Consider the following 13,647-nt stretch of genomic DNA (forward strand, 5'->3'; position numbering starts at 1 on the left):
GGGAGGGGGATGGGGGCGGGACAAGGCGCCTAGGCAGGACGTTCATGCGAGCAAAAGGAGTCGGTAAGCTGGTTGTTGAAGTATAAAGTGATGATTGTCTTCCTGACAATTGACGCAAGCGAAGGTACAATGGAGCGTACAGTGCATGAGACCAAGGTTGCGGGCGAAAAAAACCAAGGCATTAGAAGGAAGTGCGTGCATGCTATCCGCCGTTCAGATCTTGTGGGCGTCATCATCATATCAGGGCCCAGGCGGCCAGGCCAACAGACTCTCAGCCTCATGAGCCTGCATGCGCGCTTCAGCTCATCATCATACTCGTTCTAGATCTCCCCCCTGGTACACTCGACCAAATATGCATCCTCACAACCGCCTGTTTCTCTCTCTCTCTCTCTCCCCCCCCCCCCCCCCCCCCCCCCCACTAGTCTTAAATCAACAAGGTCTTAATCGAAGGACCAACAGAAACTTGGAGCTGAGCTCATTGAGACGTCGTGCCCATGGTTTTTAGATGGCAAAAATATAATGAAAACATCTGAAATTCAACAACCTCAAGATCAAAGTTCGGCAAAGCTACAAGGCTCATTAATTTGCCCAATTATCGAGCGGCTCAAATTAATTAACTGAAGCTTGCTCATCAAATTTCAAATTCAATCATGTTTCGAATTCCCCCCTGCTATGTACAAATTGCAAGTGAGTGCATGGAAATCCAAAACAATATATATTGCCTCATAACAAAAAGTCAAAGATCAACGGGATTGCTTGTATTGGAGTTTCGGATTTCTATTGAGAAGATGCTGCTATGAATTAGGATGGTGCCAAACGAAAGGATATTGCATTAGCGCTGGAGCCGGCATGCTATCATAATTATTGTATGCAGCCACGCCTTCATTTCTATTGTAATTAGAGCGAAATATAGAGTGTCCAGCGCTGAGGATAGCGCTGGGGTCGTATAAAGCCTTCCGGCGCACAAAGGTGGCCCACTTGGTGTCCCCCATTTGGGTACGCCATTGGGCGGCGCCGGAGAGACGTGGTAAGTAAAGCTTCTCGCCAATGCCAGCGCTGCGGCAAAAGTGCAGGATCGCGTCGTTCTGCTGAAGCAACTCCTCCGTGCTCGCCACCTCCGATGGAGAGCGCAGCAGCGCCACTAGATAAAACACGTCCTCCCCCTCTGGAATGGCCACCGATGTGCGCGCATCCCACCTGCATGCATCGATATCACATTAATCAACATCAATATAACCCCTAATGTACCCTTTACTCAGTGTTGTAATTACTCACTTGTTGCGATTCATGGGATAAATGATGATTGGCCCAGAGCCTCTCTTGCCCAGCATCCGTCTGAACACAACAGCATCGAACTCCACGATCTTGCTTGCCGGAATGAAGAGATTGAGCCAGGGGTGGGGGATATCCCAAAGGCCCTTGGCACGCAGCTTCTGCTCACCCACATGCACCCGGTTCAAAAAGTCGACATACGATATGTCTGTGCTGTAGATCGACGACGGAATGCAGTGAAGAGGCGCTAGCATGGCGGAAACTTTCTGTTCAGAAAACAAAGCTTAAAACATTACATGATGACGCAAAAAAAGGATGGGATTCGATGTCCACCGATGAACGGAATCCCATTTTCTTTATCGATGACTGAATATTATATATTCGTGGCCTTACTTCATGGATACAGTTTGCCTCTGCTTCGCGATAGTTCTTGGTCACTTCCAGGTAATAGACAACGTCGGTGCTGTTTGCACCTCCACTTCTGCTCTGTGATGAAGCAGCTGGAATAGCGTCACCCTGAGTTCTAATGCCTTCGTGCGCAGGTGCAAACAAAGAGGACCGCCAATTGTCGAGCAAGTTCTCCGAGTTTGAAACCACGAAGCCTTCAATATAGTCGAAACTTTTTCCCAGCGGCTGGGAGATGAGGTATTCCTGGTCTTTTCTGAAATTATCGAAGTCGGAGTAGAGAACTCTCACCCACTTAACCTGCATAGTAAACATCCACGTACACGTCGACTTGAGGATAGTAGCTCCAGCATTTGACACACAGCAGCTACTTGGTGACTTCTAGTTATGAAACGCACGAACAATCAGAGCAGCTCGAAAAATACCTGACCTACATTGACCTAGAAATTGCCTAGTAGCATAATGAGAGAGCACTCACGCGTTGGGGTGCAGGCTCCAGGGCAATGCGGGCGCTGGTGATGATGCCGAACTGTCCCAGGCCGCCCAAAGCAGCATAGAAAAGGTCGGAATGTTCTTTCTCGGAGCACACCACTACGTCGCCCTTCCCTGCAGTATGCACCGTATAAGTGATCAGGGCCCGTAGTATAATAATATTATGATAGCCAAGAAGGCTTAAAAAAAACACCGAGAGCAGTTTTAAACATAGATACATGCATACCCGTAACAACTTCAAGCTGGCGAACGTTGCTGATCTGAGGGCCATGCAGAAAAGCCTGACCACTGATGCCAGCATTCGACAAAGTGCCGCCGACAGTGAGATAGAGGTAGTCCGTCCACGATTTGGGAGCCAAGCCCTCACGCAACGTAGCCTGCAGCACGTCGATCCACAGCTCTCCGCCTCTAACGTCTGCATAGAGCTCAGTGGCCATCACGTGAATACCCCGCAGCGCCGTCATGTCCACCACCACTCCTCCCGGCGCTTGCGCCTGCCCATGAATGGAGTGGCCATGCCCGCGAGCCGCCACCGTCATCGCTACATTATTATTGGAAGCAACTGCCGCCTTGTAGATTCCCCTGACCAAACTGCCTATGTCCTGCACACTTGCCGGCTTTAGCACAGCCCGTGGTGGGGCTAGCCTTGCCAACTTCCCAAAATCCACGCTCGCCTCGCTCACCTCCGCCCCTTCAAATACCAGTGCCCCCTCAAATGCCAGCGACTTCAGAAATGCACACTCTGCATCGTTCAGAACTGAGCTTATCTGCAACTGGAAAGTTGCCCCTAAGGCCACCAGCAGCCTGCTAATGATCAACAGCAGGAGCATGGCAGAACCCCTGCTGTCGCTTACCCACTCATGCACATCGTTCTCCTGCATGATATAATATATGTTTTCTCTGCGTCTAGGTCTGGCGTTGCTACTATGTTCTTGGAAAAGAGCAAATCAGCCGGACAAAGGAGCACGCAGAGAATGAGAACGAGAGCTATAGTAGCGGGTGTGAACTAGCGGATAGCCTGCTAGGACCTTTATAAAGCCCCATGAGTGCGACCTACTTCTAGACGTAGCGGGACGGACAGAGGCAAGATCTTGTATACAGCGGGAATATATCCTACGCAAGAGATATAGCCCCCTGCCCTCCCAATCTTTAAAGTGACACAGTGCTGCTTGCTAAATCCAACAAAGCTCTTGCATCGAGAGAGGGAGTTCAGAGCTCAGAGCTTCTTATGCGTGCAAGTCACACGTTCAGAAAGAGGAAGGTACTGCTTATGTTACACACACACACACACACACACACAGAGAGAGAGAGAGAGAGAGAGAGAGAGAGAGAGAGAGAGAGAGAGACGCTGCATATATGCTATATAACAACAAGAGAGCCCATGTGAATTGTGCGCTATATATTAGCAAGAGGCGACCAATGCTGGGGTCCATGGAGGTGGAAGCGGAGCGGAGGCTGCCAGCTGGCTTCAAGCGGTAACTTGTTGGAAAGGTAAAGCTTTGCGATTACGTAATTCACAGCTGCTTCGGCAATCTGGAAGAAAGTTAAAAAAGTCAACCGGTTTGTGTGCGGCCTGCTCCTCCTATAAATAAATATTCAATAGTTTTGGTAAGCTATAAGCTGATCTCACGAAGCTGCTGCTGGGATCTGAGCCGATTATTAATTATTATAGTGACCACAATTGCTTCAGCCCTTCACGACTTCAGTTTTGGGGGGCGCTGGGCGGCTGGGGCCGGTTTCTACCATCGTCTGCAGACCAGTTCACGTGGGATATTGTGGCAGTGCTGCCCGGTACGATTACTGCACTTGCGTCACACAGAGGGTGGTGTGCCCCTCTAATGCTTTGAGCCCAGACTCCAGAGACCAATCACGGCATACACGCAAGCTGCAAAGCATGTTGAGGGTTGAAACTTTACACTCCTATATATGGAAGGTAAAAATCAGGTCACGGCCCACCTGCAGCTGACCACACCGCGCGTGAGCAGGCCCCTCGAGCGGGGACGCTCTTAACTATGAGTGCTACGTCTGAGTGCCCATTGGTGCGGAGCTCGCATCATGACACAGCATTTCTGAGAGCGGATCGACCGAAGTCAGTACCTTGTGTGGGATCGCGGGCGACAGCGAAACAAGGCAGATAAGTGACCGAGATTTCACTATGATTGTCGCTGTCGATGAAGCCCCCCTTCACGCGACGTTGCCCCTACTTGCGAAACAAAAACGACACACTGCTTTTGCATGCACTTTCCTTCCGCTTAAATGAATGGGTTCCGTTCCAGTCAATCACGTGGCTTCTAACCACGGCAGCAGGCGTTTCACGCCAGCTTCAGCTGAATTTCATGTGACACCGGGGGCCACCACCACCATATGTAGAGCCAAATGTCTACGTTCCCTCTTAAAGTGCTCTCTCAACCTTTGCTGTAAAAATTTCTCTATCGGCGACCATGAAGTAGAATAACCCTTACGTTGCCTCATTCAATAATAAAAGGGAAAATTACCAAAACTAGTGCAGCTGCCTCTCTCTCTCTCTCTCTCTCTCTCTCTCTCTCTCTCTCTCTCTCTCTCTCTCTCTCTCTACGTCACTGTGTTTCCCGGATCTACAGGCGACACTGCCGGATTGATCTCCTGTTGACGCGTGTCAAGGGGGGGGGAGCCGGAATCCCCTCCCCTTGTATAGATACCCCTCTAATTTATGGAAATTCCCAAAGTACCACTCAAAAATGGATCTCAATTGTTAAAAAGGAATAAAGATTAGAAAATCTTTAACAATCCAACCAAAATAGTTACAAGGGTATTTTGGGGATTTTTGAAATTTGAAGGGTATTTTGGGAATTAGAGGGGTATTTTGGCAATTTTTCCTTGAAAAAATAACAATTCTCAGCCAAACATTGCAACCTTTGGCTCTAGCCCCTTGAGCCAATACCCCTTTCCAAGTGAAAGCGTCTTTTACAAAGTGTTCCCTTTCAAGTTCGCCTGCAAGAAGTCTTTAGGCATTGTCACACCAATTTTGAACATGGCTCTTGTGCTGAGCACATAAGCGCAGCCAGTCACTGTGAAGTCACCCACACACCATCTGCTCTGCAGGGACGTAGACTGATGTAGTTACACCTTTTTGGGTGAAGGTTGTCGCTCCAGCGACAAGAAAAATCAAGCCTCTGAATTCACAACAAGCCATTCAGCGGGGGTCTTCAACACAAAAACGTTTGCTATGCTAATGTGCTCGCCTTCTTGGGTGGCCGGAGGCAAATCTGTGAGCGATTGCGCTTATGTGCTCAAACTTGCAGGCTGAGCACCCACCACACCAGATTTCTTGAATGGCTTTATGTGCTCAAGCTATCTATCTTGAGCTTCCTAGAAGTGCCTAAGCAGGCTTAAGCATTTGATAAGCCACCTTCATTTTTTGAAATATTTACGCACTTATGGCTCAAGCTTTTCTGGTGCCACACATATTCTTTGTTGTGTTGAGTTATCTCCCATGTCTCATCACACAAAGGATGCTCAAAAACCCCAAATCAAATCTGGATATACTTCTATGATGAACATTTCTTATATGTAGGAAACACTCTCAATAAACTCCCATCATGGGCCTTCAACGTTTAAGAAAACTTGAGAAATCTCTATCACGTTCTTAACTATGCATTTTCCCTATCAGAGCATGCTCTGTGTATGGTTCTTTTGCTGTAGGATTGCTCGCACAATTTAGCCGCAGTCAAGTTGAAGGGTAACAAAATCTTCACCCAGCATTTTAAAAGGCCAATTGCATCCTAGCCTTTCCTATGGGATGAGCAACTTTAGAATCACCCTTCCTTACAAAGAGTGAAGGTGTCTTGCAATTTTCAGGGCTTGCTTCCACCACCTCACACAAGGTGTCTTGCAATCCAAACTAAAGGTGCATCCAAACTAATCCATTGCTGCTTAAATTAGCTTTTTTCAAGAATGAGCTTAAGTTCAAACTGAGGAGCTTTGCCAACTTTCAAGGAGTGTTGCATGGGAGGAAGGTAAGAACTTCATATCTATTACTCATCAATCTTAAGCCCTCAATTTGCTCCTTGTTGCTCTAAAGCTCATTTCTTGACTCGATGCTCCTCCCTTTGTTGTACCCATTCATACCACTGTCTTTCTTGAGGCAAAAACTTTCACCTTTATCCCTTGAGTCAAGTAATAGATTATAAGAATCTTTTTTATTAGATAAAAATCTTGCCTTTTCTTAGATGAGCAAGACTTTTTTTGGTTCTCTCTCTCTCTCTCTCTCTCTCTCTCTCTCTCTCTCTCTCTCTCTCTCTCTCTCTCTCTCCTTCCTCTCACCCCCCAAAATAGAAACTCCAAAAGAGGAAAAATAGCATTGTTGGTGTTGTGGATCAAGAATTACTTCCCTTAAACTAGTTGCATAGAGTTATTAGTGATCTTCTCCACTTACACAAGTTGTTCTCGATTTATCTTCAAGGATTATCGAATGTGAACACATAAACTAGCTCACTCTTTCTTCCTCCCTCCTTTTCTTTGTGTCATTATATAAACCTGTAGAGCCCCTATTGGTCTATTAAGTATTTAGCTTTTCCTAAAATATGTATCATAGCATCACCTATTAGACATTACTCCCATTGAAGGGGATAATGAGCAACTTTAAAAAGAATCTTTATAATGGAAAGTAGCAAACATAGAAGAGTCAAAAAAGGGTGCCAATGAGATGAAGTTTTTCTACCTTATACATGTATTTCTCATTGTAGGTAAATAGGGGAATTGTTGTTGTGGTTGTTTTGTGTGTGTGTGTGTGTGTGTGCGTTTTATATATATATATATATATATATATATATATATATATATATATAGAGAGAGAGAGAGAGAGAGAGAGAGAGAGAGAGAGAGATATATGAGGATGGTTCTACAAGCTCTCTAATCTCTCTCTCCATTGGGAGAAACTAAATTTTACACATTGGAAAAACCAAAAACTTTACACAACTCCATTGTTTGAGTCTCTTCATTACTCATAGAAATTTATATATTGAAACACAAATGAAAACTTTATTAGAGTGAAATCAAAAGACACAAATTTCTCATTATTATATATACATACATACACACACGTATACACATTTATTTGTTTGTTTGTTTATGTATATATGGATAAAGAGATAGAGAAGAGAGGAGGAAGAGAAATTTTGCCATTGTCACATTTATCCCAAGAGACCTCAAAGAGTAGACAACCATTACTTGTAGGAATAATTCCAACCAGTCCTCATAGATTCATCTATGAGAGAGAGAGAGAGAGAGAGAGAGAGAGAGAGAGAGAGAGAGAGAGGGTCAATATGTTAAGACCCTTCTCCTTCACACCTTGAGTAGTGTTGTTATTTGATTAATGCTCTTTAAGTATTGTGTCTTGATGATTTCACTAAGTCTAAAGAGAGATGTCGACACGACTTTAAAGTTAAAAACTAATGGCCAACTAGAATGTATCTCAAGTCAAGTTCTATTTAATTGTGTCTTGAGTGTTCTCTCTCTTCCTATTAGTTGAAGATGTATTTTAACAATAGGACATTCTGTGAAAAATGTATTCTAGCAATAGTAGGTTATTCTCTATTTTTGTCTGCTCTATGAAGAGTGCAACAGGACAAAAGTTTGCAATTCTAACCAGTTTGGTAGGAATAGAGCTACGTAGAGACCTTTGTATATCCTTGTAGAGCTTACTTCGCATTGCCTCCACCATTGTTTCCTCGGAAACTGGCCAGTCCACAGTGTTCCAATCGGTTGGTAGAGACACTTTCACCAACATGCCATTCTTATTCCCTGAGCTGAGTTGGTAAAAGTGGTCATAAAAAAAGATTCCCTCATCAGCCAATCTTTTGCTGCTCCTCTCTGAGTACTGTAGAGAACCAATATGGGCATGTACAACATGGAAGAGGCCTATTATGCACTCCACAGGTTCCCATTGCTCATAAGAAGAGGGATAAACATCTGCAATATATATAAAAAGAGTTAAACTAAGAGTATCAATAAGTACAAATGACAAATCTAATGCAATTGAGCTGTGAAGAGTGGAGACATTACTCATAACAAGCGGGAGAAACATTGCAAAATATATAAGAAAAGTTATAATGAGAGTATCAGTAAGTTCACATGTCAAGAGTACTTACAATTGCAACGTGGTTGATGTATATCTGATACATTTCCACCGTTTGCTATCACCTCTGGATGGGTAAACACATGCTGAACAAGAACTTCCTTTACACATCTTTTGCCGATCTCTACTTTGAAATCCAACACCCTGACCTTCCATGCTGAGCGGTAAACGTTGATACCACTAGACCTCTTGGGTCTTCTTGGTTGCATGAGGACCCATGAACCTTTGTTTATCCTTTGTCCAACCCATTGGTTGTCTGCACTTATTGAAGCTGGTATTGTAATTGAGGATATGCTACTACTTGGCCTTCTAGGCAAAGTGCCGTTGTTGGTTGTTGGTGTGAGAGACAGTAAACACCTGGAGGCTCTTGGGCGAGAAGACGTGGACGCCATAACTCTCAGAGAAAAGCTTTAGTGGAGGGAGATTCACTTTGAAAGCATTCTAATGGAGGGAAAGTGTTTTAAAATTCCAATATCTTGTGCGGGCTTAATGGTCACCCTCCAGTACGTTAATGACAGTAAGAGAATATCAGAAGTGGGACCACACGCAAGCACCTAAAAGCTCGGTAAAAGGAAGGAAATTACTATGCTACAATCCTAGTTTCGTGAAAGTTTTATGCTATTTTCCTATTTTTTGAGTCTTTCCAGGTACTTTCCTACGTAACGTAGCCTTCATGCTCATTGGACGCGCTCTATTTTTCTCTCTCTTCATATGGCCCTCCAAATGACCTCCGAAATTTCCTAATGAGAGAGTTTGAGACTTTAGATACAATTTGGGAATCACCAATGTCTTAAAGATTTGGCCATATGGACAAGGTAGTACTTGAAAAGCTCTTCCAAGGCATGCTTTAAAAACTTTGACTAAGATTTGTCCATATGGTCAAATCTTAAGCTTCTTTTGAAAGTGGGAATTGGGAAATTATCAAGTTCAGTAATATGGTGTTAAATAGTATTATGTACTTAGAAGATCTCTTTTCTTATATTTTTCTAGTCCATAAACTTGTCCCATTATCTTGCCAAACCACTGTGTAATGATTTACTTATACCCATGAGTCCGAAGTGAGATTCTTCAAATCAACACTTGAAAAACCACTATCCTCTAAAGAAATTTTTCTTAAACAATATTTCCACTTATCCTTGAACCAGGTATACCATCATGGTAACTTTCACTAAGTTACAGGTTATAAATATTGTACGTTAAGCATCTCACCTATAATTACAATTAATGCAGATCCTCACTGCACAATATTTCATCCATATTTATCTTGTGTTCATAGTCCATAAATTTTTTATTTTATTTTTTAGCCTACCACACGGACAATCATATTCCTTCATAACCATTGTGAATACTTAGTCTCAAATCATGGAAACCAGTCATATAATCATACCATGTCAATATTTTCAAAACATCCTCTTGAGAAATGCATCCTTTAAAAAAAAAAAGGCTAAGTTTCTTAAGTATTATTTCATCAAATTTCAGCTTTGAGAGGAATCCAAACTTATCATGGGATAATTTCCAAGCAAGGCTACATCTACCAAGCCTTGCAGAGCCATAGGAGTGGTACGATCCAAGATTTTATACTTTTATACATAGATCAAAGAGCTAAAAGTGAAACCGATCATAAGAAGACTTCATAAATATTAGCAAGAAATTATTATCAGGACAAAATCAATATAAAGAAAGAAACCAAGCCCCATAAAAAGAACAAATACCATCAAAACTGTATTGCCAAGCAAGCAAGTACATCCAATGCCAAAATATATTTTAATTTTTATCAAAAAACATCAAAGGTCCAAAGACACAAGGAGGTAATAGAGAAACCATAACTAGCTAGGCATCAGACAATCAAACATATTTCCACATTCCACAAACCAACACTTGGAAGATCCTATTCTTTAGGTATAGTCTACTTGATTCATAGTATGAGTTGAAGCATCTATAAGCCCAGCAAATACAATAATCATAGCTTACAAGCCCTACTAGTAGTATATTATGATAGTGAAAAACCAATATTAAATAAATATTGTGCAGTCACCACCAACACTCGTACCTATTACTAGCATGAGAGGCATGTCATAGGTTACCATCAACTTTTCAATTTTTTAGGTTGAGTAGTGTATAAAAAATTAGTGTTTTTTCAAAGAGACTAGTTTTGTGCAAAAGTCAGTGACAAAGCCAATGGCCAAAAAGGATATAAAACTCAACTACACATAGGCTTATAAACATCAAAGGTAATGAAGTTTTTTATAAAAATCATTAACACCATCAATAATACCCAAAAAATATTCATTAATTGTAATGCTGATGCCATCAAAATTCTCAGGTGTCTCAAGAGGAAGTTAGAATAAAAAGTTACATTGCAGAAAATTTTAGTAGTCAAAAAAGTAGATATTATATTCAACAGACAAATCAGTAGAGCCACTTGAGGGGATCATCCATATTAGTATGTCATAATCACAAATATCCAAGCCAATCTCAAAACTAGAGCAATAACAGAGTAATCCAAATGAATGTCCATTTAAAATCAGAGAAACTAGAAGCATTATAAACCCCTTTTTGTAGGATCTTTGGACCTCAGTAAAGGCGACAAAGCCAGGGTTATGAACCAGGTCAAAATCAAATTTTAAGCTATTAATAATGTAAAATACCATGACTAGTGAGAGAAAACATGTACAATCATTCCTTCAAGCTCCATAGCAGCCAGCTTACACCACATCAAGTATTGATATTATCCATGGTGAAAGAGTTATCACCAGATTCGACACCACACCCTCACAGATGCTCCTTTTCTTTGGCAAAAATACACCAATATGAAAAAGACAAGTGAGGGAGAGGAAAATCCCTCACTCGCACACTCTTTTCTGAAAAAACAACCAAAAATGGAAGGCTAAGTGAAGACAACAAAAAACCCTCGCCTTCTATATATAGATGTCTGTAATGCTTTGTGAAAGGACAATAGCTAGAGGCAAAACTCCAAGCATCTTTTTATTGTGCACAACACACAGAGGTGAGCCCAGTCGTCACTTACAGTAAAAGGAGGAGCTCGACGACAAGACTGAGGAGAAAAATGAAGTTGATGCACATCGTAGCATGGAGTCTGCTTAGTATTTGCAGCACAGGGAAATGTATTCAGAGCATATGTATGATCCGTGCAGGAGCGAAAGAAGAAACAAGGGGAGAGAGTTATAAATCGCCATACTTTTGGCTTGGGGGGGAAGAGAGAGAGAGAGAGAGAGAGAGAGAGAGAGAATGGCATCTTCTCACAGAATGAGGAAAACCTAGTGCGGGGTAGGGCCAGGGAAAGAGCCTAGAAAAATGAGAATTTTTGGGAAAAGAACCAAGGTTAGTCCCACAGAGGAGGTAAAAAGCATCAACAATTATTTACCCTACAGGGGAAATTAAGACAACAATCAATATTTAGAGGTTCCATGGCCAGCAAATAGTTGATATATCCTTAAAATATAAAGCCATAAGGGGAGTATCCCGCCAAGATTCTAGGTAAGGAATCAAGGTAATCACCCATACAACAATGTTACCATCGATAACATTATTGTTCAACAAAATAACTCTACATCAAACCCTAAGCTACCTACCATAAGACCCATGAGGGGAGTATCAAGTAAATAATCAAAGTAATCCCCCACAAGACCATATAACCATTAGCAACATTATGTCTAGCATAAGCAGGTAAAGTCTTATGGTAATCATTCTTAAGAAAATAAAAGCATTAGCTCCAATAAGTATGGCACAAGCAAGTGTAGTAACAAATGTAAGGCAAACCTCCATATCGGTCCTGCTAAACATCTACAACAGTATACCCATCGGCTCCATCCTACATATTAGAGCTAGTTTCATAACTTGAAGCAATACCCACAAGACAATATAACCATTAGCTTTGAAGTAGATTCTTTAAAAAAGAACATTGTTGGGCTAAGGAAACTTAGCAGATTGTAATGTAGCAATTCAAGCACAGTAAAGTGACCAAGGACTCAATAAAAAATCCAAATGTTACAAAATTAAAGGAACCACATGTCATAAAATGATCAACAACATTAAAAGTCCCCTTCAACCTGAGGTAAACATGCAAGGTAATCACCCACAAGACAAAATAATCATTAACCATGACCAGACAGGCCTTAGGTAGCATTATCCATCAAGTGACTCCTAGTTTAACAAGGGTGAATCAAAATAGTGTGTGTGTGTGGATCAAGGATGAAGCAATCCTAGCCAAGTATTGTGACCAAGCGTGTGTGTGTGTGTGTGTGTGTGTGTTTTTAAGTTACTAACAATAATTATGTCACAAATGAACATTACATGTACAAAGAACATCATACCCCAGCATAGTATAGAGGTCATGTACAAATACCACTTGATGTTTAAAAAATATTGTACACCAAAATTCAAGTGAAGAAGGGTTACAGTGCCCCACCCAACAAACTAATGTAGATATGAAATCACACTATTCATGTAGTATTTTGGAACAACAACAATCCAATTTCCACAATCATTAAGGAAGGTAGCCCTCACCTGCACCCATAGCCACAAGAAAAAACTTCGTTAGCAAGTGACTGTATGCAGGTGATGTTGGTCATCCTAGTTGTTATCCATGTCACCCAAATGCTGCAAAAGAAATGAATTGAGTACTGTTAAGATATATATAGTCTATAAAAGCCACCCATAAATGTGACAAGATGTATTCTAATCATTACAACATCATGACCTAAGTGAGCCAAAGAAAAAGGTAGACATAAATTTTTAAACATATGAGTCCCCATCCGAACTTATCCGATTCAACACTTTGCTCTTGAAACTAGTACCAACCCAAATTATAAAACAATTTGCAAACCTTCTTTTTAATCGTCTACAATATAAATTACTCTCTTAATTATTAGTATTCTATTGATTACTTAGATTAGGATTAGGGATATTAATCTAATTAATTATTAAACCATCTTAGGATTGAAATTAATCTTTTGGTCTTAAATTAAGGTTAATTATACTAATTAAATTTAGATTAGTACAAGATAATTATCAAAGCTAGATTAAACTATCAAGAAGCTGGGAAAATTATTTCTTAATTTTTTTTAGATTTTGTAATTAATCAGGCAAAAATTAGTCGTTTTTAAGTTAAAAAACTGATGGAAAACCTATTTAATTAGCTCAAAAATTATTAAGTTAATCAACACAGTTTGAAAATACTATTAAAAACATCGGCCAAATTAATCATTAACAGGTTTTTAGCCAAACTCTATAGAAAAAAATTAGTAAATCATGTTAGATAATTATGTGTTAATTATCAAAATTGGTTTACATGCTAAAGAAGCCATGATAAATATCTTAAGGGTAAAATTATCTATTTTACA

The 13,647-nt window shown here is 41.2% G+C and overlaps 1 protein-coding gene across 1 annotated transcript; it reads right to left on the reverse strand.

The window, feature by feature from the left end:
- Positions 1-579: 579 nt before the first annotated feature.
- Positions 580-3,510, reverse strand: LOC147441822 (cytokinin dehydrogenase 5-like). Its single transcript, XM_086529523.1, has 5 exons — positions 2,396-3,510; positions 2,156-2,283; positions 1,666-1,977; positions 1,276-1,538; positions 580-1,197 (listed from the first exon to the last, which is right to left on the reverse strand). The coding sequence occupies exons 1-5, from the start codon at positions 3,048-3,050 to the stop codon at positions 795-797; spliced, it is 1,761 nt and encodes a 586-aa protein (XP_086385649.1). The 5' UTR covers positions 3,051-3,510; the 3' UTR covers positions 580-794.
- Between the last annotated feature and the right edge of the window lie 10,137 nt (positions 3,511-13,647).

Source organism: Adiantum capillus-veneris, chromosome 14 (assembly GCF_014529385.1).
Source record: "Adiantum capillus-veneris isolate H3 chromosome 14, ASM1452938v2, whole genome shotgun sequence".
Classification (NCBI taxonomy): Eukaryota; Viridiplantae; Streptophyta; class Polypodiopsida; order Polypodiales; family Pteridaceae; genus Adiantum; species Adiantum capillus-veneris.